Source organism: Lampetra fluviatilis, chromosome 18 (genome assembly GCF_964198595.1).
Source record: "Lampetra fluviatilis chromosome 18, kcLamFluv1.1, whole genome shotgun sequence".
NCBI classification, from domain to species: domain Eukaryota; kingdom Metazoa; phylum Chordata; class Hyperoartia; order Petromyzontiformes; family Petromyzontidae; genus Lampetra; species Lampetra fluviatilis.
The window spans coordinates 3,883,479-3,910,523 of NC_136292.1; the positions used below are offsets into that span (position 1 = coordinate 3,883,479).

A 27,045-nucleotide genomic window follows, 5' to 3' on the forward strand; every position below is an offset into this window, starting at 1 on the left:
CAGCCTTTTGTCCGCTGCTGGACAAAGTTCACCTACGTCCCATGTTGGCGATGGAGGTCGTTCGACTTGTACTTCACCACACTGGTCAGTGCCGATTGATGAAGGAAGGGGCCGAGGACTTCTTCATGTATCACTCGCCACTGATGTTGGCCAGAGCCGAGAATCGAACGTACCGCTGGGTTCGGAGTGCAGTACTCCGGCTATCATCAGAATTATACCTGAAGACTGCTGCTTGCGTTGTAGCCGAAACGTCGTGAGAATTATTTCATTTTATTATGTTTTATTTTTATTATTTTATTACTTCCCTTCTACGTGACTTTACCGAAAGAACCAAGAAGAATAACAATACATTTTCATTTTTGTAATCATATATTTCTACCAGGCCGTTTTTTTTTCAATCAAGCTGCACTGTCAGTGAGCGCATGCCTTGTTATATATATTAAAATATATATTATTCGTGAAGTGGATATATATAGATTCTGAGTCGTTTTATTTTTAGTAGGCACGTGATGATTCACCCTCTCCTGGGATTCAATGAATTATCACGATTTCGGGTCACAATCTGATTCAAGAATGTGTTTTTTTTATTGGTATCGTTTATTGTTGCTTCATTGCCTCCGCTCGAGTCTGCGTTGCACCGGTACTTAACGTGTCCGCACTGTTTGTCTGGGTCTTGTCTCACTGGTTCTCTTCTCTCGTTACATCTAATTGGTATCGTCTCGTCTTTTCTGCGTCTATTTCTAACCAATATTCTCGAGAGGATTATAATTGAATGCAAGTTTTAGAAATTGAAAGCGATCGTTCCTACACACACAGTTCCATGCAGGTATCCTTAAGGCAATGATCAGTCTTGATTTGAAGCTTTCGTGACTGCAGGAATTCATACTCTTTGGTTCTTTCGGTAAAGTCACGTCGGCAGAATTTTTATTATTATTTATTTTTCTATCTCCGTGACTTTACCGAAAGATCCAAAGATCTGATCAATGATCAGTGTTAATAGAATAACTATTACAAGCCTCTACATTCCAGTTTTAAAGTGTACATCTGTATGCATACACACGTATATTAGCTAGGAGCGGTGGTGCAGTGGTGAGTGCACCACCCCCCCCAACCTCTCCCACACTACAAACCCAGCTGCCAGAGTTTGATTCCCGGACACTGTAAACCTTTTCCCATTCCAAGACGTCTGCAAGTTGCAGGGTGGGTGTCCCGTTCACCGCTGAGTTTCGGAACGCACAAGCAGTTATCATTAATTTTATTTAGAGAGGCATACCGCCGTCGTTTTTAAAGACATCACACTCACCACAGAGAACTGTAGCGACACGACCGCACTCAGATGATAGCTGACGCCAAACTGTGCCGCACGCCCTCCTGCATGGCCTTGTGGGAGCCTCGGTACATCTTCTGACCTCAAGACATACCGATATAGTTATTTTTTTCGTTTTTCCTTCTGTTCACTGCTGAATCCGATGACGTACGTGTACGTCATCGGAATGGGAAAGGGATAATATTAGTGACGAGTGATATCGGAACCAGTCCATCCCCACCTAATCCCGCCCCTTCTTCACCATCGCACATTGACCTGCATAGTGAAGTATGGTCAAACAACTACCCCGTGCCCGACATGACTAGATGTCTTTCATCCAACAGCACGTTGACAAAGGGTTGAAATTAAACAGATATTTACATTATGAAATGGGGCATGTGAACTTGCGCATTTCCACTACTGAAAAACAAGCCATCCTTCCAAAGATAGCCAAGAGGTCTCTAATCCCTTCGGCTTTCACTTCCAATTGCCTGAGCACTGAAGGGTTCACTTGGTGTCTATGACAGAGTTCGCATCATGGCAAACATTAGTCTCAAGCAGGCTATTAGCAGGAGGACATGCAGCCACCAGAGTCCGGCTTTTGATTTATGGCAGCATTACAGACCCGGTGGACTTTTATTGTTCAATAACTTCCCAGCAGTGAAAGAATCTGATGGTCCACTAGGTGGTAGGTAGGTGGGGGGGATATAAAAAAAATCCCACATGTCTGGCATGGAGCTGTTCACCTGGGCATGGTTAAGTGTTACAAGCGTTTAAATAATGCCATCAGCATGTGCATTACATCATGTTTAAAGAGCGAGTAAAATTCTTGTGCGGGAGTAATTTGTGTCTGGGAGGCGATTTTTTTTGTTTATTTTGTTTTCTTTTTTTGCTGGCAGTTACAACAGTTTGTTGGGGAGGTTGTGCTGGCTTTTAGCAGTGCTCATATCCTCACTGCCGCAGGCTCTGTAGGATGGACATGTGCGTTTGCGTAGCTCGTGGTATCCGAATCTCTCAATTAGGACTTTCGGATGTCGGGAAAATGCCTGAGGGTCACCGCAGGGGCATAACAGTGGTCTGTTTGCACAGCCCAAGTTTCATCCCTGGGGGCGCAGTTTGAAGAGTTACTGAGCTAATGTTGAGAGTTTAGCAAAGGGCAATTATAAGAATAAAGTAACAAAAATAAGAAAAGTAGTAGAAACCAGTTGAATTTTACGTTCAAATTGTTTGCGCACTCATCGTATCGTCATCAAGCAAGTTTTTCTACAGTTGTAAGATAATACGGGGAAGTTTTAATGTTGTAATTGCGATAATAGGCGACCTGTTTGTGTGCGTGAATTGTAAGCTTGGAAGAGACTTGCAATTAAATCTTGACTTAAAGTTTTCGTGACTGCAGGAATTCATATTCTTCATTTTATTTTAACCTATCTACGTGACTTTACCGAAAGACCCGAAGAAGACTTGCAATTGTTCACTGTTGGTGGAACAATGCATCGAGGCATCGATTAATATCGATTCACAAGTTTCATGATGCATGCATATCTGTGTTTGTTATTCGCATGTTCATTTACAAGGGTTCATGTCTTGAGACATTGTGAAAGGTGCCTAAGACATGGACATTATTATTATTATATTATTGCTGCAGCAACCTCCCCTGCTACTCTCGTGTTGCATTTTAATACATGTGTACACTTACAGCCCTTTTTGTCATTTCACTGCTGGATGAGGGCCTACCCACACCGTGAGGGTCTTGGGGTTTATTTCGCCACGCTTCACCGCGCTGGTCAATCTGACGGTTGGTGAAAGTGAGGAGCTTAGATTAGCACGGTCGGCTACGTACGGTGCGAAATAAGTTCAACGTACGTACTTACATGGTACAAAGTTCGATGTTATTGCACCGCTGTCTGCTGCCCCACCACGGAGCCACACAGCGTATATATTTGTGTACATGGGAGTAATCAGCTGTTTTTTTTCCTGGATTTTTTTGTTTGCTCATAGTCACTTTAAGATGTTTTCTTGTTCATGTTTTTGTTTTTTGTTTGTTGCGGTTGCACCCGATTCAAGAGTCGAATGGCTCACAGGGCTATACCTAATAAATAAACTTGAAACTTGAAATCATATTCTCCAGATTGTAAGACACTCCGGAAAGTAAGACGCATCCCAAAATTGTGCTCGGTATCAATAAAAGTTTTTCAATTCTGGTCACACACACACAAACAGACCAAAGACAAAGACCCCCCCCTATAGCCTTATTGGGGCAAGTGCTGTTAGAAAGCACCTACCACATCACGTGCCGCCCATTTGCTTACGAGATGCTTCCGTTTGCTCTAGACTACACAGGGGGAAAAGTGCGTCTTACAATTTGCACAATACGGAATTTGTTGTAGCTGCTTTGACCTAATGATTCCCCAACACAGCAGTGACTGCAGTGCCCCCCAAAGCTGTGTGTGTATGGCATGGGTGGGCGGTGGAGGAGGGCGGGGGGTGCGAGACAGCGGGCGGGTGACCCTGTGCGTGTTCTGCGTGTTCCAGTCTGCCCGGGCGGTGAAGGTGCTCAAGGAATGCATGAAGCTGTCGCCGGAGGAGCCCAGCATCCCGCTGATGGCTGCAAAGCTGTGCATGGGCCCTCTGCACTGGGTAAGTTCGCATCGAGCGCAGGTGTCCCCGCGCCCCCCCCCAATCTTCCTGCGTCATTTACGTGGAGCCACGCCGCGAGGGATTCATGAATGCGGCGACCAGGTGGGGCCCGGTGGCTTGGGGTTCACGGAGACTGCACCGGCGTCGCTGAGAATCGTGGGTTTTAATCATGGGCAGCTGCCCATTATTAAGTTGGGTTCTCAAGTGTCGTCTGTGAGTTGATGGCCTCAGCCCGGTCAGCAGTGACTGCACACGAAAGCAATGTTTGAATTAGTTTCGTCACTTGATTTTTGGAGAAAAAAATTCAGGGGCCGAATGGAAAAAAAAAGAAATGTTTGTTTGACAGCTGTGAAACAAAACATATCGATATCGAGACAAGTGGGAGAGTGAAGTGCCCCTGGTGTGTGCATAAGAGATCACTTGAAGGGATCTCAGACTTAGTTCTGTGATGCATCATTCTGACGGTTGCTCACTATCCAGAGGTGATGTCACTCTTGAAAATGACGCTGCTGGTCTCTTGGGTTTTCATCTCGTTGAACAAATAATCTCGATTTGATGAATGGATACTTCATTGGAACCTCATTTGCCAGTAAAAAATATGATAATTGATTTTTTACCCTTTTATCTGGCAACAAAACTGACACCTTTTGCGCCTTTTGGCGTCATCTGGTCCAACACCATGTGAGACTAGGCTCTAAGTAAAGCTCTCTCGGGTGTGGACCAATCAACTTCAAGGACAGTGCACATTATCAAAGTTATGTTTTTTGTTTGCATTATGACTGCAGGTATTGTGGTCTATGCAAACATGACTCCTTGTAAAAAAGGTGTCAGTTTTGTTGCCAGATGAATGGATACTTCTTTATCACATGACTTGACACCAATGGTAAAATTGAATAAAATTGTAAAACAAGTCACAGTTATTTCCTGCTCAAATGACCATTGAGGGGTGGTGCTTACGCCCAGTTAACAGCTCTGAGTCGGTGGTGGAAATTCATAATTCCTATGACGAACAACCACTGTCAACCTCGGACCAGGATTTGAACTCGCATCCTTCCAATTGCGGGCTGCTTGCTCTCCTGTTGAGCCACCCGGCCAGATCGAAAATAAAATTGGAGGACAAAAAACGAAAACCATCTGAATTGATCCAACAGCATTGCACGGCCACTTCTCCACAGTGTCCATTTGGAGGCCACTGACAAATAGAGCAATAGGTTCCGTGTCAATTGTGCCCTACTCATTGTGGCCATGGCTTATGTCATTGCAGGAATGGTTCAGTCAAATCCTTTTGAGTTTGAGTTAATTTAATTTGTTGTGTGGATGGTCCCGTTTAGCCAGTCGCCCGGCTATTTTACAAGGGAGATCTGTGGTGCCGTGAGCACAGGAGCAACAAAAACAGGAGAGAAAAAACATCGACGTTACAGAGAACGAGTACGCGGCCCTTAAGGAATATTGCACAACTTGCAAACGAGGGAGCGGTTGTGTCAGCAGAGCTGGAGTTTACAGCTTCAACAGCACTCCCGAGTGCGAAATGTTTCATAAAGGTCATGTTCTTCAGGGAATATGCAAATCGTGTTACATTTTGGACCTCATTAAAGAAATATATATTAACCTACGGTCATGTCCAGCACTAGAATGCCAATGTTACGCAAGTGATTCTGTGATGCCCGCTGGCCATGCTACATAATTTGCCGTGGCGTCTACTGGCATAGATGTCCTCATTTGAAGACTCCCTTGAATTCAAAATGCATTTTGGTTTTCATGCCTTGCGCGTGTTAGTGGGCACACGTGGTCGTTGTAAACGGATACAGGGTAACGCTCCTTCATGGTGAGTCGGGAGCCTTTTCTCTCTCGCATGGATGGCACGCTGGACCAGCGATCCACAGAGGTCGCCGGTTCAATGTGAACTCGTGGCGTGGCAGCGAAAACAGTGGATAGGTTTCTTAAATGTCTGCCCACCCAGCAGTATAAATGGGTAGACCACAGACAATCGATCGGCAGATCGCGTGTGGTGGGGTAAAGTGTGCTTACGCCCATCTCTTGCAAGGTGTCTGTCTGGTCATCGTTGGAAGAGTTGGGCAGAATTACCCTTGAGAGAGGGGCTGCCTTAAGCTTGCTCGAGTGGAGGAACTTTCGCCAGCAGGATCTTGAGCAGGCCACTGCGAGGCTGCACCTTTGCCTCTTACCTTTGAGATGAGTGGACGTGCGTCGTATTTGCATGGCAAGCACGACCGTCGTGCGGTCCGGTTGATGGAAAATAAAAAGCTATAAAAAACGCTCATGTTTTATAATGTACACTTGCATAACGGTTGTAAATAATTAACAAATTGGTTATAGTGGAAAGTGTGCTAATTTACTGCATGTGTTGCAGCCACATTTTATTTGTCAAAGAATAAGAGCCACTTCACGGTCTGTGGAGTCCCTCTTAAATTTTTACTGTCATTGCTTACAATCTACATGCAGCGTGACTATAAGATGATTCAGCAACTGGTTTTACTTTGCGACCGATTGTGAACAGAGTTCCATGTTTTTATCCTATCACTGCGTAAAGAGGCATGCACATATCTTATCTTCATGTTGCCTTTAAGGCTTAATACTGAACGTCAAGCCACACAGTTTGGCAACCGTGGGCCTAAACAGTTTTTGCAGCTGTGAGACCCAGGATAATTTTTGCAAGTCAGACTCATCTTGGTCTATTGAGTTCTCATCTGGTTATGCGAAATAAACGAGACCCAACCGGCTTTTACCTGTCATTATTCAAGTAGCCCAGAAAACAAGAAATGTTTAATAAATACACCATGTCGTAATGCACCCAGCGAGGTATGGAGTGGTGGTGTTGTGATGTCGGTGTGTAAGATACATCAAAGGTCGGTTTTTGTACCATCTGCCTGTTTGCCAAGCACTTTGTTTATTTTGACCATAAAAATACCAATAATAGGGTTTTCCATGTCCACCATTCTCCCTCTTTTATTTAAAAATTTCATAGGACAGATATTTATTGACTGTTCTAAAACTAGAATGTTTGAAATGTGACTTTAGCGCTTCCTGTGTGTTTTGCTTTTTATTTTCCTCATTTTGTGGTTATTGGGGTTTTTCCAGTACGTCCACCGCTCTTTTATGAGGTTCATCCGGCAGCATTCTCTCTCGGAGGCGACAATGACTTTGTATCAGGGTAATGAGAGAACTTGTCCTGAGTCCTTACAGTCTTCAGGCCGCGAGGAGAGACCGCGTCTGTGTGCTCCCAGTTTGGATGGCCACGACTGCACCACCAGCGCTAGTTTGTTTTCAAGACGTTCTGTAATTGGAAGTAAATGTTATTTTTTTTCCAGTGCGTTTCTGGCCCTTACCGCAATCGCTGCATACTTCTTGATTCCATGGGTAATTTGTAGCATTAAACTTTAATCACATATTGTTTCAATATAGCGACGGGGCACCTTCAGAAGACGGTTAATTAAATAAGATTGGTGTCTTATCTGGAGTGATTGTGCTTTGAGTTTTGTTTGTGGATTTGAGGATTTTTTTCTAAGCAACTGTTTTCTCTCCCACATTTACCAATGATCAAAAATAAATTTGCCTAAATATCCCATCCAGGGTTCTCTTGAAGAAAAGAAAAAACCCATGACAACAATTCCTTGAGCTAGAATGAGAGGCGATCATTTAGTATATTTGCAATGTACGAGGCCTGTAGTAAGGATACACTCTGCTTTAGCGATTGAAAGCAATTATTTACATTAACAATGTTTTGCAACAGTCATTATCATGTTTGATAAATCTGTTGTTTATGATGAATGCAAATTACATGCTAATGAAGCAAAGAGACTGGACAAACGAGCCCGAACAAACGGTAAAAAAACACTACTAGCGACATGGAAACACGAGGACAAAAAATCTAATTTATGAATCCACGGATGACCCAGAATGGTGACAATCGCTGGAGCAAGAGGCAGGGGCAATCATTCCTTGCCTGATAGGAAACGTATACAAAATGTTTTCGCATACGGATAGATTTTCGTTTATTTGTGCAACATTTATGGCAAATAGTCGCCTTTTAAGCATCGTCCATTATTGATTTCCTTTAAAATGTTAGCGCTTAAAAGTCACATTTATATATCTGTTATGCAAGCACGAGGTATCACGGCACTAGTTTCATAAATTTAACCCCCGGCTAAAACCCTCATTGTCTTGTTGTTCGGCTGAACTTCACACACAGTGTGCTTTGTTTTTTCCGCTCCGTAATGGTGCGGTAAGCCTGCTGGATTGATCGCAGACCATGTTGCAAGATGTTTATCTCTGTCACGCCCGTGACGGGCTTATAAAATAGGACCTTACTCTCTTGTGCTGCGGAAGCATTACATTTATTTTGGCCCGACCGGGTCGACACCAGATCACGCTCGGTGACATGAGATGCAGAAGTACGATTATTTATGACGACGCACGTTACGCGTCCCGTTCTTGACCGGGGGGCCCTCTCTCTGGAACGAGACCACCTGCTCGTTCTCTGGGAACGGGTTGCTCCCACCGCCCCCCCCTCCAACCCCCAGGTCCAACCTGCACCCCCCCCTCCCCCCCCATCGTTATGACGGAGTTGTGTGCCTGCCTGCCCACGCGCTCTCCAGCAGAGACCGATGGTGAAGCACGTCTCTTGTGTGGCAACGCGAGAGGGCAATTTTGTTGAATCAAGCAAAGGATCACGTGCAAAAGGTTCACCCGTGAGGCGGTATAAGAAGTAAGTTGCCAGTTACCTTTCTATGCTGAGGCTAGAGAACATGATGCCGGCAATCATCACCTGCAACTACGGCAGCTTAGTAAGACATTGGCTTGGAGTGACAGAGTTCTGTACAGCCAATCAAAGCAGCCTACAGAAAAGCGTGCTATATTGACGAATGATTGGTTTTCAGAGCACACAACCTCTGGTGGTCAGGTGACCTCTTTGATCTGATTGGACGTTGCCTATCCCCGTTGCCCTCTAGAGGGAGTAGGGGTCATATTGGTCCACATTTGGACAAATATTATTTATTTTATTTCTTCAGCTGAAAAAAAAATGGCACGACAACCATTACTGGCAACGGTCGCCCTTCCATTGCTATACATATGGCCTTCGGGAGCCAGGTTCACAATTGTGGCAAAACGGCCGAAGCGTATCACCCGAGTGATTTTGCTGCATTGTGGTTGTTGATGAAGGCCAGGCTGAAGAAATGTGACATCAAAAGCGATGCTTGGGAAGCCCAGATGCTGGAACCATCCTCAGTGGCGCTGTGTTGTTTTGCAAAGCAATGATGACTGAGCAAATCCGCCTCGCCAAGGAAGCAGAAACATGCATTTAGATTAAGATAAAAAAGATTATTTTGAATATTTGGCTGATATAAATTTCCACATTTTAAGCCACTTCGTTGAGCTCTCATTTGTGGCCAGGTAGCTTCTGAAAAAGAAACAGCTCAGTGGGCTTTACCTGAAAAAAAAAAGTTTAGTTTTACTTGTATATTTTTAGTCATGTGCTTACCTTTCTTATATTTTGCACTCCTATTGTGTTTTTGTATCGTTTGTGATTACAACGTTTCCGACACTGCCCCTACTGGAACATCTGTGACGAAGAGCGTGATGGCTCGTCGGATTCCTACTTTAGAAATACAGACTCTGATTTTGATGAGATGAACGGTAGACATGGAAAACAACGAGCGGCCACAGCAGCGGCACAACATCAACAGGACCCCCCGACTCCTTCCCTCGGGAGCCACCAGCCGTGTCTGCGCTCGAGCGTACGGAACTTGGATCGGTTCTGTTCAGCCATCTCGGGACACAACCGATCATTCCACCATCTGCGGAAGACGTGTCCTCCCTGTACCCGATGGGCCGCCGATGATGACACGAGACATGTGCAGTCGTTGTAGACGTGGCCGTATTTTCACCGAAGATTGGAAGAACGGGATTGTTGAATCCCACGTGAATTGGGCTGCGTTATATACCCTCGCGTGTGGGGGGTTGCTCACCAGTTTTTTCACTTGTAACGGAAAGCTCTTGAGACTGACAAAAATCACCCTGAATCCACTCAGAGTTCATCAGATCTCGTACGTTGAGCCTGGATGGTGGAAAGTGCTTGGATGGGTGTTATAGACTGCGGGGCTTATTTTGTGGGCAGCAGAAGGCAGTGCATCAAAGTACATTGTTGTACTCTACGTTTGGGGCGCCACAGTGGCCTGGTATACAGGAGGTCGTGGGTTTGATCCTGACCCTGACGCCGACTGTATATTTCGAGTTTGCATTTCTCTCTCTCTCTCTCCGGATTTTTCTTCGGGTCCTCTGGTTTTCCCCTCCACATTTACAAACATGCGTTTAGATTATTTGACTGCTATAAATTTCCACACGATAGGCCACTTCATTAAGCTCTCATTTGTGGCCAGGTCGCTTCTGAAAAAGAGCCGTATAGCTCGGTGGGCCTTACCTGGTGAACTTAGAAATAGTTTAGTTTAATTTTCGTATTATGCTCCCATATTTATACTCCCTTGCCTTCACCAACCGGCGTGGTGAAGCATGATCAAGTTATGCCTGTGGCGTTGGGAAGCCTTCATCCAGAAGTGGAATGTCAAAGGGTTGTACCGTACACTATTCGGACTAAGTCCATAACGCTGTACAGTATTGTAAAGGGATGCAAGACATATACTGTATGTGAAACACGCTGTGTTTCTAGGTCATCTCAGTCAGTCGACCCGTGGCACCTGGGTCTGCCCCGTGACCTCCTGCCAGCGGGCGTTCGACACTTCACGTGACCTCAATGTGCACATGGCCTGGCACAAGCGTCGTGGTGACGTCACCGCCACGTAGTGGTGAATGGCGGTTGTTGTTGTTGCTGTGGTGGAGGATCATGGTTAACGAATGCATAATGAACAAACAGGAAATACATTTCTCTGCATAAAATAAAATATTTATCCATTAGAATGTCATGCAGAAAAGCCATCTTGACCAGTTTCAAGCTCCACAGTCTCATCAGCTGAATCAGGCTGCTGGTTAATGAAGAAACGGACTTCCTGTCTATCATTAAATATTCAAGACGGACTTCCTGTCAGCTCATTAAATATTTGAAACAGTCATCCTTTCTGTTAATTATGTGCATTGAAAATGCACTTCCTGACTTGATTTTATATTTTTTAATCGACATCCTATCCATCGCATAGTGGACATATGCTTCCTGTCAATTTCATATTTCAATCAGTTTTCCTTTCCGTTCATTATGCATTTTAAACGGACGGCGCTTCCTTTCGTTTCATGTTCCAACGTGCGCTTCCCATCCGTTCATTGCACATTCAAAACGGACTTCCCATCCGTCTCTCACGCATTCCTTATCTAGGGATGCAGCTCAGTGAGGTCATCGTCGTGGAAGGCTCTCTCGCTGCCCGGCGCTGACACGCCACTTTAGAAACGGGTTTAAAGAGTGTTCCTAAGAAAGACAATTTATGCGTCTCATCGCGAGGGGCAGCGGCTGCGAGGCACCGCCGGTATATCTCGTTGACCTTCCCACGTGGCAGGGAATTGGATGGACTCGTGGCTGATTAGTAGGACACGGTGCACCAGGGGGCCAGGGTGTTACAGCCTGTGAGCGCGGTGCAGACGACTTTGTTGAGAGGGGGCGGCGGGCGGTGTGGGGGGTGGCGGTGCGCCGGTGTGCAGGCTGGACAAATCCTGTCCATTCTGCTCAGAAACGCGATGTTTACGGAGGTGCATGGTCGTTCAGGTAGCAGTCGTGGCGGCGGTGGTGGTGGCAGCTTGAAAAAACAGGTGCGTAGTGAGATAGGGACAGTATGAAATCCTATACTCTGCACCCTTCATTCTGGTTGTGGATGAAAAACAAAGAAACGGGGTTTATTACAGTATATTGAATTTGGAAAGCCATTGAATTAAATGTTGACGTTGCCAGATGGATTCCATTTGTATCTATTTTTGAAAAAAGGGTGTATTGGGCAATGATTGGTGATGTGTGAAGGATGGATCGCACTTCACCGCAATCAAAATTATGCTATTGTTGAATCCCACACCCGCGGAAGACGTAGCTGCACCTCCCTTGCGTTGTTCTAACCTGATTAAGTGCCGTCCAGTGTCTTCAAGACCAGGCAAAGCCACATAATGCCTTTCTTTGTTCTTCAAAAACGTGTTAATGGACATGGCAAGCTGAACCCTTATCCCGCCACAGGCTACCGATGTCTTTCCTGGCTGACAAAAGCTTCGAGACATGGGTCCGAAAATGTTTGTTAGCATTTAGGTGGCTGGATTGTGGTGATTTTACGCCTTGATGTGTCCGTGATTCCAGCCTGGATAAAGTTCCGGGATGCTGCTTGCACCAGGCTGGATCAATAGAGCCCGCGTCCCCATAGCGACTTTGCCCCGCCCTTCCGATGACGATCGATTCCTGCGGCAGGGTTGCCGAGCCTCTTTATTGTGCGCGAAGTTCCAGGGATTAGAACGAGGCCGAACCCACACCCAGTCGCGGTGTCACAGGGTCACCGCGGGGTAGAGACGTGCACGTCGCTAATGGCACTCGCTGGCTTCATCTTCCAGGCAAATTTATGGTTGAAATTGCACGGAATAAAATGACAAACCGAATGAATTTGAACTCGATCTGGTGTTGCCTAATGCATGGCTACATTTCGCTTTATAATAAATTAACCGTTTTTACATCACTTCTCAATCTCCCACCCTACAGTCACGAAGGGTGGGGACAGTTTGGGAGATGGGGTTGTCATCTCATGGCACGTGGAGGCCCACACAACCGGGGCAATAGTGTTGTTCCTAGGCCAGCAGAGGACAGGTCCCAGTGGTGATGGAAATGAGGCGTCATACGAAACCCCTGTATCAACCCAGATGAACTCTCGCACTGCAGTGAATCTGGCGGGAGTAATGCACGCGTGTTTCCATCGATACGCGAGTTGCTGTTGTGGTACGTATTATAATTTCATGGCCATATTGGTCCAAGCCTGGAGCTCGGTATTTTGGATCAATGTGGAAATACTGACCAAGAGTGAATGTGTTTCATGACCATTGTGCCCCATGAGGTTGGCTCTAAGGTTTTGCACAAGGAGGCAATGGGTGGTAGATCGCATAGAGGTGTGAATCTCCTAAACCTCTGGGGCGTACGAGATGACCAGTAAATAGCAGTAGAGCAAGAGGGTTCATAAAGCCACTTGGCAGAAACGTGTTATTCTTGCATGTGTGTGTTGTGTTTTTTTTGCTGCGACCTCTGGTTTCATCCTCCTAAAAGCCCAAATAACGCTCATTATGGAAGTGGCCAAATATCCTCACTCCATGACCCTTCCTCGGTTTTATAAAAAAACAATCATTAACAAAAATTTGCAGCCCTTTGCCAAACCTCTGCTAGATTACACCATGGTGGGTTTGTGTCTCTACACGACTTGAGGTTATGTCGTACCCTTTAAAGCTGAGTTAGATTGAGGCTGCCAGGTATGGCAATACGGGTTCATGCTCGTCGCGAAGGCAACGGGACTGCGAGAGTTTGTGAGTTGAAAGCCCTCAATCTGCTGCCGTCTGTTGGACGTTACTGCTCCCATCGTCTGTCACAAATTGCTCGTTAGAGGCTCCGTGACGTCATTCACAAAAGTAGGTCAACCATGTGCCAGCCGTTGTGGGCCAAATGACTTTAATAAGAAATAAATAATTACGTTACTTTTCTTAGTTGTTTTTCTGCAGTTGAACAAAAATACACCATTCATTGTCTCATCAGAAGTGTGCAGAAATATAAACTTTTGGATAAAATGCTCATTCAATTGGGATGAGTGAGTTAGTGAATTAATGAATGAGTAAAACTTCATGCCCCGTAATCCCTACTTAGGGCAGGGCTCCATCTGGGAGCCACACTGTGACAGCTAATAATGCCACCCTGCCAGCGCTGCATTAAAGATTGAAAGGTATTCCTTGGCAGATTTGCGGTATCTGTGCTCGCTAAGACACTGGATTATAAATATTTATACACCTTAATGCTATTAATTCTAATAAGATTGGTGCATCAGCCAGGCACGTCAATACATCTACTTTAATCAACGTTTATGTGTGCTCACTCATGCTCTTGCTGCTATCGGCTTTACATTAATGGTGTGCGCATCGACCGCTTTAACTTGCAGGGAGTCTCCCTATGTCTCCCCTGAGTGGCGTGGAACATTCCAAGAAGATCAACTCTAAACCAGCGTATCCACACCAGCCTTATGCACTATCATGCGTTCATGATAATTCATTTGGAATGTTGCATTTGTGCAGGGGGTGGGGAGGGAGGGTCTTGCCAGTGTTGGAATTCCCTCCTGGTTTTGCCGGCCTGTGTATTTACCTTCCGAATAATACTGATTTTACAGATTAATGTGGGCAATTAGCAATGCCTTCTTGAGGGAGGGGAGGTGGAGGTGGGAGTGAAGGCGGCCGAGTTATTTTCTCAATCGCTGCCGCTCAGGTTGAGATATTAGACCTTCACCTTGCACAGCCACTTTGTGGACATGCGCTTACGATCCTGCGGCGTAAATCAAGCGACATTAATAGTCCCTCGGCAGCAACGTTTCCTGTTTAGAAACGCGGGGCAGCGATTTGAAAACTATTTGCCATGTGCGCGTGAGAATTGTGCCATCATTGACACGTATGCCTGTCATCATGGGCCACCCGTAACAAAAAATGTTACGAGAAAACATTTTGACTGGGCTCGCGGAGTTTCTGTACCCCCTCGCTGTGTCATGGTTTGTGCTCTGTACCACGCTCGTGTTGAAAATGTTGTAATAAAGAAAAATGGAAGGAGCAGGAACATTTAAGTGTGGCCAATGATGGCCGGACTATCACATCGCTGATGCTCGCTGATGCATGTGCGTGCGTTTGCGTGCCCCCTCGTGTGTGCCCCCTCCTGGCCGCGTGGCAGCTGGAGGAGGGAGAGTTTTTTGCGAAAGCAGTCGTGGACATGGAAGAGCGGGCGGGCGAGTTTCAAGCCAAGGGCTTCCTGGCGCTGGGCCTCATTTACAGCCTCCAGGCGACGGACGGTGAGTAGCCGTGGTTGCCGGGAATTGAACAGACGTCGTCGTTTTCACAAAGAAAATGGACGCGGTTGGTGGTTGGTGGTAGTTAGGCAGAATCGTTAATTTAAAAAATGTGTTTTTACTTAAGCTCAAGTTACATATATCAAATGGTGAATGTGGAAACTTATAATGTTTTACGCAAAATATTTCCTAAACAAATGTTTCATGAATTTTTTTTTCAAAAACCCATAACTGGGCAAATGATAAATAGTATAAAATGCGATTAGCACTGTTAAAGTTAGAAGAAATATGTAATTATTGAATTCAATTTGACCACGAATCGTCCATCGGCCTTGGTCCATTCTGACAATGTGCCCTGCTTCAGCCCACTGATTGGTATGGGCCCGTCTCTGATTTGCATTCCCCCCCCCCACCTTGATCCATGTGTTTGTGACTAATTATCTTGTGTCATTGATTGAGGTGGCAATTCAAAGTGAGACCCGACATCATACCTATCAACACCTTATCAGTGCCTACCTTATTACAGACCAATTCAGTTTCCCTGTACAAGAATACAGGCAAACCGTACGGGTTGACAGGTATGCCACACGCTCATATCAGTGTTGGGCGGTCCTCGGATTCGCGTCTCCATTGGCGGGTCTGAGCCCATGGCGGACATTCTGCCAGAGATCCCCCCGGACAAACGCCCCGTTGACCCCCTCTGTGAAGCACCGCAGTGGTAATGCGCGGGGCACGCTTGCATTGTGAACCCCTGGCACGCAACGTCGCCATTCCCGTTGAGAAGGCCGAGGGGTGGGGGGGGGGAAGCATGTGAGACGCGTTTGTTTAAAAATAAGCATTTTATTTCCACTGCGCTGCGGTTCAAAAAGCGGTCACGTGAAACAAAAAACGATTCCGTGTGATCGAAGGTTTTATAGCCGCGTGGCACTTTGCGGGGTCGGCTGTTGTAATTGTGGACAGCTGCCCAGCGCGTGGTGGCGATCACAAGGGGGGGAGGTTGCCATTCGCTCTGAAAGACGTGCGACATCTCTGCCAACGCGAGCACTCTCATGAGCCGCCTATTCTTAGGCGGCGCAAAAGGTTGCACAAAAGTATATTTTACCGGACTGGTTTGTGTGGAGAAAAATATTAAATTTCTACAGGTTTATTCACAAGTCGTGATGGGCTTTCGCCTCTGCAGTGTGCTCTGTGTTGTTACGGCTAGAGAGCGAGAGAGAGAGAGAGCGTAAGATAGGTTTCATTTGCACAGTTTGTGGTGAAAATGGAAATGTCGATCACTTTGTTGTTGCATCCAGAATGTGAATTCTGTAGCCCGGCTTTTTTTGTTCCTCGCCTGCTGCACAGCTTCCACATGTTTAGAATGGACATTGCAGTGCGGATATAATACAGTGCCTAAGATTGAGCGCATCTCAAGGTGCTGCACAAAAAAACAACAGGTCGCGCATCACAGGGATAGGATGCTTTTTCATAAAAATAGAGACAGACTAGCTATCATAAGGAGGAGAAGAGACGGGTCTTGAGACTCGATGTGAACGGCACAGGTGGCTGTGGAAAGGGAATTCCAGGCTCAAGTTGCACCAGAGGAGAAATGAGTCTTTCCACTGAGCGAAGTTTGTCCGAGGGTTTCGACAGAAGGGCCTTTATTGCTGGAGAACACAGGAAGGCGGGTGGGGGGGAGTAGAGCGAGATGAGATGGAGAGGTAGGCAGGAGCAGGTTCATGGAGTTCATGCAATATATTTATGTTGATGGTTTTGTTTTATATAAATGGTATGATAAAGTAAGAGTGTCTTTGTACATAGATCTTTCAAAATATATATTCCCGTTCTTTTTGCAGCGACATTGCGAGTTACCCGCGAGGAGCTTCAAAGGAAAGCGTTGACTGCCTTCCAAAGGTAATGCACAAAACTTATTAGAAAACAAACTCTTGCAGTTACGATAGTACAGGAATGCTTTATTGTGTGCATAGGATCCTGGGAGTAACACAGCATGTGTAAAGTGATGAATGTTAGGGTAAGTCTGCAGACAGTGCATGTAGTTTTACCGAGGCACTTAATAACTTTCATCATCATCATCATTGGTCTTGATTGATCCACTGCTGAATGAAGGCCTCCCATTGCAATCACTCACAGTCCCATGCTGGAACAATCCGCTGAGCAGTTGCACATGAAACCGAATGAATTTCTCCATCTCCACGGCAAATCTTTATCGTAATAAGTTCAGTCCTCCACTAATAAATAATGATGTTAAATATCTCAGAACTAAAGGCATGGGTATTCAGAGGGAAAGATTCAATGGGCTCACGGCGATGATGATGATAAGTGCATCATCAACACTGAGACCTAAAGAGCGATGTGTTAATCGCATTTTTTTGCCGATGAAATGCACCCTAAATGCTCGCCTTGCATTTTGTACTTTTTGCGACATGGTGCTGTGCATTCTGCCGAGACAAAGAAGTTAAAAAAAGCAATCTCGTACGGAAATTGAGCAAGACGGATGCATTCGGAACGAAAGCGCGTGCCTTTTTCATACGTGATTGTCATTTTAGTTTTAAATTCCTCCCGTGTGCCTGTTGACGTAAAAAAAAAGACATCTTTTACACGGAGCTCGTGAATGAACTCGGGGAGACGGCAAATATCCGCGCCCATCCCGAGAGCATCCGCAGCACAGTTAATTCCAGATAAGGTACGCATTTAAAAAGGGACGTCCCCATTTCGTCTAGGAGCTGAGCCACAGACAGATGAGCGCAATTACCCTCACAGCACACCGATGAGGCATGGCTGCTTTTGCTTGTAAAAAATTGACCATTCCCGAAAAGAATGGGCCACTCAAAATCGTTGCGCGTTCCATTTCATCTTCTGCTGTCCTTCCTGTCCCAAGGGCCCCCACCCCGTCTCACGTTCCCCACCCCCCCCGCCGCACACACGATGCGCAGTGCACGCACGTTTCAGGTGATATGCCCTGGGTGCTGTAGTACTTGGTGAGGCATTGAAACGGAATCATTGATGCAGACGTCTGCGGGAATGGCCTTATAGACTGCAGCGAGCCCTTGGAGGGGTTAGATTTTTTTTTTATCACGACTGCTGAACACAGGCCCAATGGCTCACAATGCTAAGTGGCCTGTAGCACACAGCACTGTTGAAGGTGTAAGAGGTCAAAGTTAACGCTTTTCTTGAATTGAGCAAGGTCATGAAAATTTTGGAAGAGACACGATGGGAGGGATTTCCAGAGTCAAGCGGTGTGAGTAAAGAAGCCAAATTGGAAGCACTTGGACCTACAGACAGTATGTATGTATGTTGAACTTCTTTCGCACCCTACGTAGCCAAGCACCACGGTATGGATGAGATGAAACTGTCAATCTGCTAGGCCGAGCTCTCAACATGGGTGGAGTAATTGAAACACGTTTTTGTGTCGGCACTGGGGGGTCTGACTGCAACTACACAATGTGCATTGTAAAGCAACACCCTTGAAAGGGTTTACATTGACGGTGTTCACCGCGGTTTGTCAAAGCTGTGAAATGAGGTCAAAGTAAAGGTTGGCAGAGGTCAGTTCATGTCATTGCGGCTGGAGGGCTTTCCGTTCCCACGGGGCATTAAGCTCACCCCGCCGCACTGGCTGGACGGTTTCCACCGAGTGGAAGTGCGCGCACTTGTTTGCGCCACGGCATTGCTCATAAACTATTCACGGTGCGACCCACGCTCCCTTGAAGGATAAAAGAGCGGCCAGTGGCGGGTTGGAAGAGCATTTAATTTATTTCTCGAAATTAATTCCGGTTATCCTGTCCTCCTGCGCCGCGAAGCGCGGAGCGCCGCAGTGGGACGCGGTGAATGCACCGTCGTGGACGAGCAGGACCGCTCGATCGCGCCGCGTCGCGCTGGTGACCAGGTGGATGCGCCCCGGTTGTGGAGCGGTGGCGCGGCGGTTAGCGCGAGTTCGAGTCCCGCTCACGGCCAACACCGGTGACGATTATCTGAACCGGTCCTGGGCCTCCACTAGGTCGACTCGGCCACGAACGAGTACCCGGCGCGGTGTGTAAACATCGTTACTCGGGAGACAAAGGTGGTCGGGCGTGGTGCTGCCTACTCACCCCTTCGTGTTGTACCGTTCCGGCCTTCATAGGTGCTCGCTGACAGCACTTGACCCCGACGGTCGGTTAAGGCTACACGGGGGACCTTTGTCTTTGCGCCCGATTGTGGGTTGGTCGCCCGCGTGGCACAAAGCCATTTCTACGACACGGCCGCTGAAGACAAAGTCGGGGGCGTCTGCCACCACGAGCTCCGTGCCTCTTTGAGCGATCGCTGAAATAATGGGGCTTTAGGGATGGCTTCCGTGGCAGGGCAAGTGTTCACTGTATTTGAAGGAAATTGGTCTGGGCCTCAGAGCATTGCGGGAAAATCTCAGTAATTGCTGCTATGCATTTCATACGAAGCTCGCCGATCGCCCCTCTATTAATTCCTCGTGTGTTTGGCCAAGCGTCCGTGGTTTAATAACGGTGAGGGCACTCGTAAAATCGGGTCAGTTCTTCACAGTTTTAAGCGAGAAATTACTTTCTCGCATAAAGGCGTTCATGTAAATGTGTGCTGCGTTTTGTTAATGTCTGGCTTTAATGCATTACAATTATTAAAATGTAGTAAAGCAATTCAGACCCGATTCAGTTAAATTTTACTGGAACATTTCCTAGTTCGGTACTGCTTTTTTTTACTGGTGACATAGTTGAAACTTTTGTGTTTACATGTACTTTTTACTTTGGCTATAGTTTGCTCTAATTTCAATTAGCTTCTAATCTTGAGAGAACCTATGAAGAGGTATCATATGAATGAATGAGCAGCTGTCGGGAGCAGGCATCAATTGGTAGACCAGTTGACCTACTTGCTGTACTGCCTGTTACAGGGCACCTCATATTCTTTATGCATACCAGGCCTCTTTTATAAAAAATTTGATTTGGAGTCTCATTGGGCTCGGATGAAGCTCATGGTGGTAACGGTGAGATTTGTTGAGTGTCTCATCAATCTGGTTACATCGGTGTCGCTCACAAACCCTGCCTCCAAAGCGCTAGATCACAGGTGTATTCCACCACCACAGCCGATGAAAAAATACTTATTTCCTCATTTCTGCTCCGTTCTGCTGATTTTGAACTACGCTGGAAAAAAAAGAAACATGGAAATGCATTAAAAAAAGTATTGAAAAAGGGCATCTTAGCTTGCAAGTCCATGCATTAGTAATGTGGTTTCAATCAGAAAGCATTTCTAAAAAGAACGTGTAATTGATCCCTCAATCTGCACATCTCTGCACTCTTTTTCATGTTCTTTGGCTGCCCTCCTCATTTTCTATCTCAACCGTCTGCATCTGCTCTTCTTGTTTCTCCTCTCTGTACCCCCCCCCCTCCACTCTGTCCCCCCCTTGTCCCACGTAACCCATTTCAATTTCTTCCCCTCTTCAACTTTTATTCATTTGCTCATCGCCTATTCTTTGCATCTGTGTGTCGTTTGCATCCTTGTTCTACTCATTCTCCTCATTCTCCACGTGTGTGTGTGCATTTGCATGTTACATTTCTTGGTGGGGAGTGGCGGTGTAGCGGTTAGCAGGCGACCCGAGTTCGATTCCTGCTCACAGCCAACATTGGTGACGAATATCTGAAACGGTCCTGGGCCTCCCCTAAATCGACTCGGCCTCAAATGAGTACCCGGTGCGGTGTGTGTAAACATCGCTCCTGGGGAGACCACGGGCGTGGTGCTGGCTACCTACACCCTCATGTGCCGTGCCGACTTTCATAGGTGCTTGCGAGAACAGCCCTTGCTCCAACAGTCTGTAAAGGCGCTACGCGGGGGGATCTTTGTCTTTGTTTCTCTGGGTGCTGTGGTGTGCAGGGCCTATAACCTGGCCCCTGATGACCATCAGACGTCCTTCTACCTCGCTCTTCAGCTGGCCATTTCCAGACAGGTAACTAGGGGGCTTTGTGCTGCATTCACCCCGAGACGTTAATGCAAGCGGCCAATTGGCTCAGCCGAAGAGCGAGCGGCTCGCAGTTGAAAAGGTTGCGGATTAAAATCCTGGTTGGGGTGTCACAACTCAGCCCATCGTTTCTCTGGGCTCTATAAAATAAGCGCCGCTTTGTGGGAAAGTCCATAATGGTTGTCCGACGGATCGACTAGCCCCTGTCATAATAATGTGGCACTTACATCACTGGCTCGGTGATGTGAACTGGATCTGAGCATGACCTTAATACTCGTTTGAGCAGGAAATCACTTGGACTTGACTATGTATGCTCACTCTTTCCTGCTTACCACAGCAAAGATTTGCTCTTCCCGAGGGGAGTAGTAGCTCTGTTGTAATTTTTTTCACAAAGCTTTGAAAAATCACTTTCTGAATATCAAGATGTTTGCGAATGTGGTAGCATTTTACACGTTAAGCCCTAAAGCGACCCTATTTTTATCTTACTCTGTCATTCTTGCACATGGGAACAATGCTTGGTGTCAAGCAGGAATAGGAAAGTCAGCAAAGAGATCAAGAATGTGGCCACATATGGGTTCACAAGGCATCTAACCATTACCCCAACCCCCAGGAGATGGAACCGACCACCTGGATTACAAGTCCAGTATGCTTATCATTACAACTTGTCCCAATCATTCCCTTTGGATAACAAGTCCCCTGTGCTAACCATTATACCACGGCAGCTGCCCCCCTATGGATTACGAATCCAGTGTGCTAAGTATTATGACCACGTCCGCATCACCCTACCTATCTGGGCACCGTTAACTGACATGACCCGCTTGCCCACCCGCACTTGATCGATCGTGGCGAAATAGATAGCCCTCCCCGCCGCGACGGGCAACGCCGCAGGTGGCTAGTGCGTTCGGACGCGCCGTGACCCGCGCGTGCCGTCATCCGTGCCGCAGATCCCGGAGGCGCTGGGCTACGTCCGGCAGGCACTGCAGCTGCAGGGCGACGACCTCAACTCGCTGCACCTGCTGTCCCTGCTCCTGTCGGCGCAGAAGCACCACCAGGATGCGCTCAACATCCTCGACATGGCCCTCAGCGAGTACCCCGAGAGCTTCAGGTGACCTCACACTGTGCCACTCCCTCCTTCCCTCCCTCCCGCCCGCCCGCCCGCCCGCCCCACCCCTCCTCGAGCCCTCCCTCACCTCGCCCCTTCTCCACACCTCTCGTCATGTCCTACCGTGAGATGCCCGTAGAAGGCAATGCAAGCAAAACGAGAGGTTTTTTTAAGTCTGGCAGCTTTAGGGCACCTTTTAATATATTCGCGTTTACAAATGAAAAACTTGATAACACTCACAAAGTCTCATTGTCCAGAAAATAGACTTTTTTTGGTTGACAGTAGGCAGATTGAATGGATGAAACATGTAAATGATTACATTCTTTGTCTGACCGTCTATGGAGAGATGATGAATTGTTGAAGCCAGCAGGGGAAATCTTGTATATATATTTATACGTGTAGGTTAACAAGTTTTTCTTGGACACCTCATGCTATACATGTCTTTACATTTTCTTTTATGCATGTTTGACAATGCTCATGCCGTTCATCAAATATTAACAATGATATATTTCAAGATCTTAGCATATTCCTGCGTTCAGATGTTCAGCATCTTGTAGACAAGTCTCCTACACCTGAAACGACTTAAAATGTATCCAGGAAACATTCTCGACCGTTGAAGCTTCCTGTAGGGTCCGAGTGAACTCGGTCAAATGGCAGCCGACCCAACTTTGCGTGCCCAGTTATGGATGCGCAGCTGTTAAAAAGAATTAACTGCCCAATAATAGCTGTGTAGATGCAATTTGTAAACACGCGAACCCTTCGATCCATTAGCCATGTTGCCATGCCCTTAACGGATAAAACGCTTCATCCTTTTTCGTCCACTTTCTTTTTGAAAAGCCGCTGTATCAAACCGCCAAAAGAAAATGCACACGGAGCGTGGGTGAGTCGGCTTTGATGGTTTTTCTTGGTCCAAAGCCAAAAAGGAGCATAAATCATTGATTAACCGTTTGAAGGTAGAGTAAGGCAGAGTTAGGTTTGTTGTGATTCTCTTAAGTCTCGACCTTTTTGGTGTTATAGCTGAGCGATGATAAGTGGGCCTCGGTCAGCTTCATGTCCTTAGAAGTCCAGTTTGGCGGAGAGATTTGCACGTTAACAGGCACTCGCTGCGTGCACATTGCGTTAGGCGCGTAGCGTGCTCACTTAACTTCCGTGCTTGACATAATTTGTTAAAACTAAGCAAGTAAACAAAAACAATATTCCGCTTGTGCCAGCTGATAGATAGTGTGCTACCCTCACCGTTCGCGGGTAACTTTGGCGGAACGATTCGCCGGCGATTCAATTAATTGTCAAAAGTCAGGGCTCTGATTTGACTCATAGTTTAGACTCAACATTGCGTTGATGTGTAGCGCTCTCAGTGGCTTCAAGGGTGACGTGAACCCATTACTACAACATGTACGAACCAAAAAAACATGCGATTCCATATTTATATCGGACGCTTAGCAATTGATAAAAATCTGTCAGCCGATATATCATTCCACCCCTATTAATATATTTATTTTGTAAGTCAATGGCTTTCTGCTCAAATGAGCATTGACTAGAACTGCCTCATTCCTATGGCAGCGGCAAATTAATCCTAAGGGCAAGCACTGTTGAACCTCCCCACAAACTGGTAATGATTTTATCTACTGCGGAAGGCTGATGGGTTGAGTCAACCGCAGGCCAGGATTTAAACACAGCCTTTCGATTGGGAGCTGTTTACTCAAGGCCTGTGTCACCTGACTAGATTAACAAGTACCACCTGACTGGATTAACAAGTACCGGAAACGTGTTTGTAATCCAAAGCACTCGTATATCAGTTGTGATCACGTGACGCTCGGCAGACACGTACTACTCGTATTGCAATACCTCGCTCGTTTATCAAATACATTTTTATGAAAAAATTTTGCTCGTCTTGCAAAACACTCGCAGCCCAAGTTACTCGCAATCCAAGGTTTTACTCTACTTGTATAGCAATATAAACTGTGAGCTAACGTTCTTAGCATTCTGAGGGACTTCCAAGCAGAGATAACTAAAAGCCCATCGGTGCGTTCCACTTGCGCAATTTTAGCTTCCAATTATGCAGAACGCCTATGGCCGTGTCACTCGGAATGCGCCCGATCTCGTCAGATCTCGGAAGCTCAGCCAGCCTTGAGCCTGGCTCGTGCTCTGTGGGGGCGACTTTCCAACGAGAACATAAAATCTTAGCGCGCCACAGCAACTGAGGCATGGGTGAATAACGGATGCGTTATGACAAACGGCTTTTTGAGCGGCGCGGGGTGGATCGGGTCGTGGAGGAAGAGACATCATCATTACTCGCGATGCGGATGGATTGGAGTGCGATGGTAAGCGATGGCAGGCGTCGCTTTCTGACTTAAGTCTGTCCGTGCCCGTCTGTCACCCTCTCGTGGTCTGTCCCTGGCTGGATGTCACGCACGTCTCGCGTCCGGTCTCACCAGTGTGTGGTGCCTTCCCAAGGCCTTCCCCTTGACTGGCAACCTGCTTTGCAGTGCAACTTGGATTTGAAATCACAGCGCGACTAATTAACGTTTTTTTTTTCCTGACACAACTTGCTTTGTCGCCGTGATTTGTGCGCTGCACATCGAACCTGTTAATATCAGTTCTATTTCTGGCCTCCCCTTCCAACAGACATTGACCAGCATGATATTACTTTTTTGTTCTTTCGGTATTGATGTTATTTCGAATTGTTTATTCGTAATTTTTATCAAATTTCCTTTATTTTTGTGTTGTACTTGTCAACCCGGCCCTTCGAATGTAACGTGCTCAGCTGCTTCGGCCGCGTCACCCTTGACAAAGAGCTTCTTAGCTAAGTGGGCCTTACCCAAAGTGAACTGACTGGCTGATAAAGTACGGTCCAACAACCCTGATGACTGACGCGATGTGTCGATTGGCCGTCAGTCTGCAGTGGATTGACAATGGGCAGTTGGATTGTAGGATATAGTATCAAAATTATGCCATTAGTATCGTGCAATGAGCGATTCCATGAATTTTCATGATTCATGGTCTTGATATGATTTCAAAAGTCAATTCAATGGTGAATGGAAATACCTCTGGTAGCTGTAGGGGTGATGTAAACACATTGCATGCAATCGAACGTGTATCCAAAAACCTAGATTCTTACACACGTACATCGTAACATTAAGAATCAATATTGATAAATGTATGCATCATTGCACCCCTGGCAAGCTTCACATTGCGTTATGGTATGGCCATGGAAGATGATGTCACAGAACGACTCAATGTTCTTTCTATCACTGCAAATAATATGCGTTGCATGACAAACGACAATTATGTTGTCTTCAGAGCTGGAATATTTGTGCAAAATTACGTGCAAATCCAAAGTTATAACATGTGCCTTGGTGCAACTATTGGTAACTAAGCTGACACCGTGAACCCGTTTTAATCACGCTGGCAGAGTCAGAATTAAAACCCAAAATCACACTGCTGCCTGCCTCTGTACAATTATCCAACTCAGCCACTCGGTCAACCCTAACCCTTGGTTTTATAACTCGAAGCGTCAAAGCAGAGCAACTACGTTTTGATGAGTCCAAAGCTAAAATCCTCCCACTAAAATACAGCGACTGAAACGGCCACGCACGGCATTGGGACACAGCCTCTTGTTGTTGAAGACGCCAATTCTCCGGGGGAGACGGAGAACATTTTTTTAAATTAAAATTGCTCTTGAAAACGGTTGACGCTGTTATGATGTTGCGTCTTGCGATAACCAATTAGTGAGGCATTGGACCCGAGCAGGAGTGCACCGCAAGGAGGAGATCGTTTTAAAATCTACGAAATGTACTGCTTTATCCCACCACTATTAATTTCCAAACAAGTCCTTTAACATGACCACTGTTCACTTTCGCTGGCGTTTATTTCCTCGAATGTAAGTGATCTCTATGGAATTGCGTTACCATGAGGGTATTTCCGCAGCGAATCTGCTGCTGTTTTATGTTGCGGGAACTCCCTCTGTGCCCCGTGACGTAGCTATCGAGTGTGCAGGCGGTGCAATTGCACAGGGGCTCACGGTTTGGGAGGGACCGAGGCACTGAGCTATGGAAAATGAGGTGGAAAATTTGAAAGCGGACTCCCCCATCGAATTCCTTAACATCAGGGCTTATGCCAAACACGCTTATGCAACTTTCTCTACCATTAGGTTAATGTTAGGTTAGATAGACACGTAACCATGCGCTGATTGAAATACATTCTAACACGCATGGTGTGTGTATTAAATCATGCTTTTAACAATTTATTTTAAAAAGTGTGTGCGCGTTATATGCCAATATTGCATTCAGGCAAATAGTATTGAGCAAAAGTGAACATATGGAAAATAAACTACTGTACAAACAGCCATAAAACCATGAAAATTAATAATATACTCTTGAATCATGACCACACATTCTGACAATTGATAAGATCTTCCCGTGGGGGTGGGGATGTGAATATTTACAAGTTACTGTTCGAGATTACTGGATTAACAACAATTTAGGTTTATATAGTGTCTAAATAAACTACTTTTAACTAGTTTATTTACTAGGTAAGGCCCACTGAGCTATTAGCTCTTTTTCAGAAGCGACCTGGCCACAAATGACGGCTCAACGAAGTGGCTTATGTGGAAATTAATGGCAGCCGAATATCTAAATGCATGTTGATTCTAAATGTGGAGGAAAAAAAACCGGAGGACCCAGAGGAAAAAACCACGCACACCATGAGTAGAGAAAACATGCAAACTCCAAATATAGGGGTGTCGAGGTTAGGGATAAAAACCCACGACTTGTGGCATACCAGGCGAGGGAGATAACATCTCGCCACCGTGGAGACTGCTGTGTTGAAATGCAGCCGCATCTCAAGCTCTTGTACAGTAACTGGGAATATTTCAGAGAGAGTTGGGGAGGCTGTCAGTCAGAAGAGGCAGAGGAGGAGAGGAACGTCTTAAACCGAGACTGAAATCGGGGCAGGGGGTTGATAGCGCCCCTACGCCTGGCGGAAAGGACTTCCAAATACTCTGTGGGCAGTAGAGGAGAATGACCTCCCGCTAAGCAAAGGT

The 27,045-nt window shown here is 46.3% G+C and overlaps 1 protein-coding gene across 3 annotated transcripts in view; it reads left to right on the top strand.

Annotated features, from left to right (window-relative positions):
- LOC144937106 (tetratricopeptide repeat protein 7B-like) overlaps positions 1–27,045 on the top strand; it is a 118,777-nt gene that overhangs the window by 37,537 nt on the left and 54,195 nt on the right. For all 3 annotated transcript variants that reach the window (XM_078864377.1, XM_078864375.1, XM_078864376.1), the window contains 5 exons: positions 3,839–3,943; positions 14,838–14,955; positions 16,788–16,845; positions 20,818–20,890; positions 21,847–22,007. In XM_078864377.1, coding sequence (XP_078720503.1) covers positions 3,839–3,943; positions 14,838–14,955; positions 16,788–16,845; positions 20,818–20,890; positions 21,847–22,007 — 515 coding nt within the window. The remainder of the gene's footprint in view (positions 1–3,838; positions 3,944–14,837; positions 14,956–16,787; positions 16,846–20,817; positions 20,891–21,846; positions 22,008–27,045) is intronic.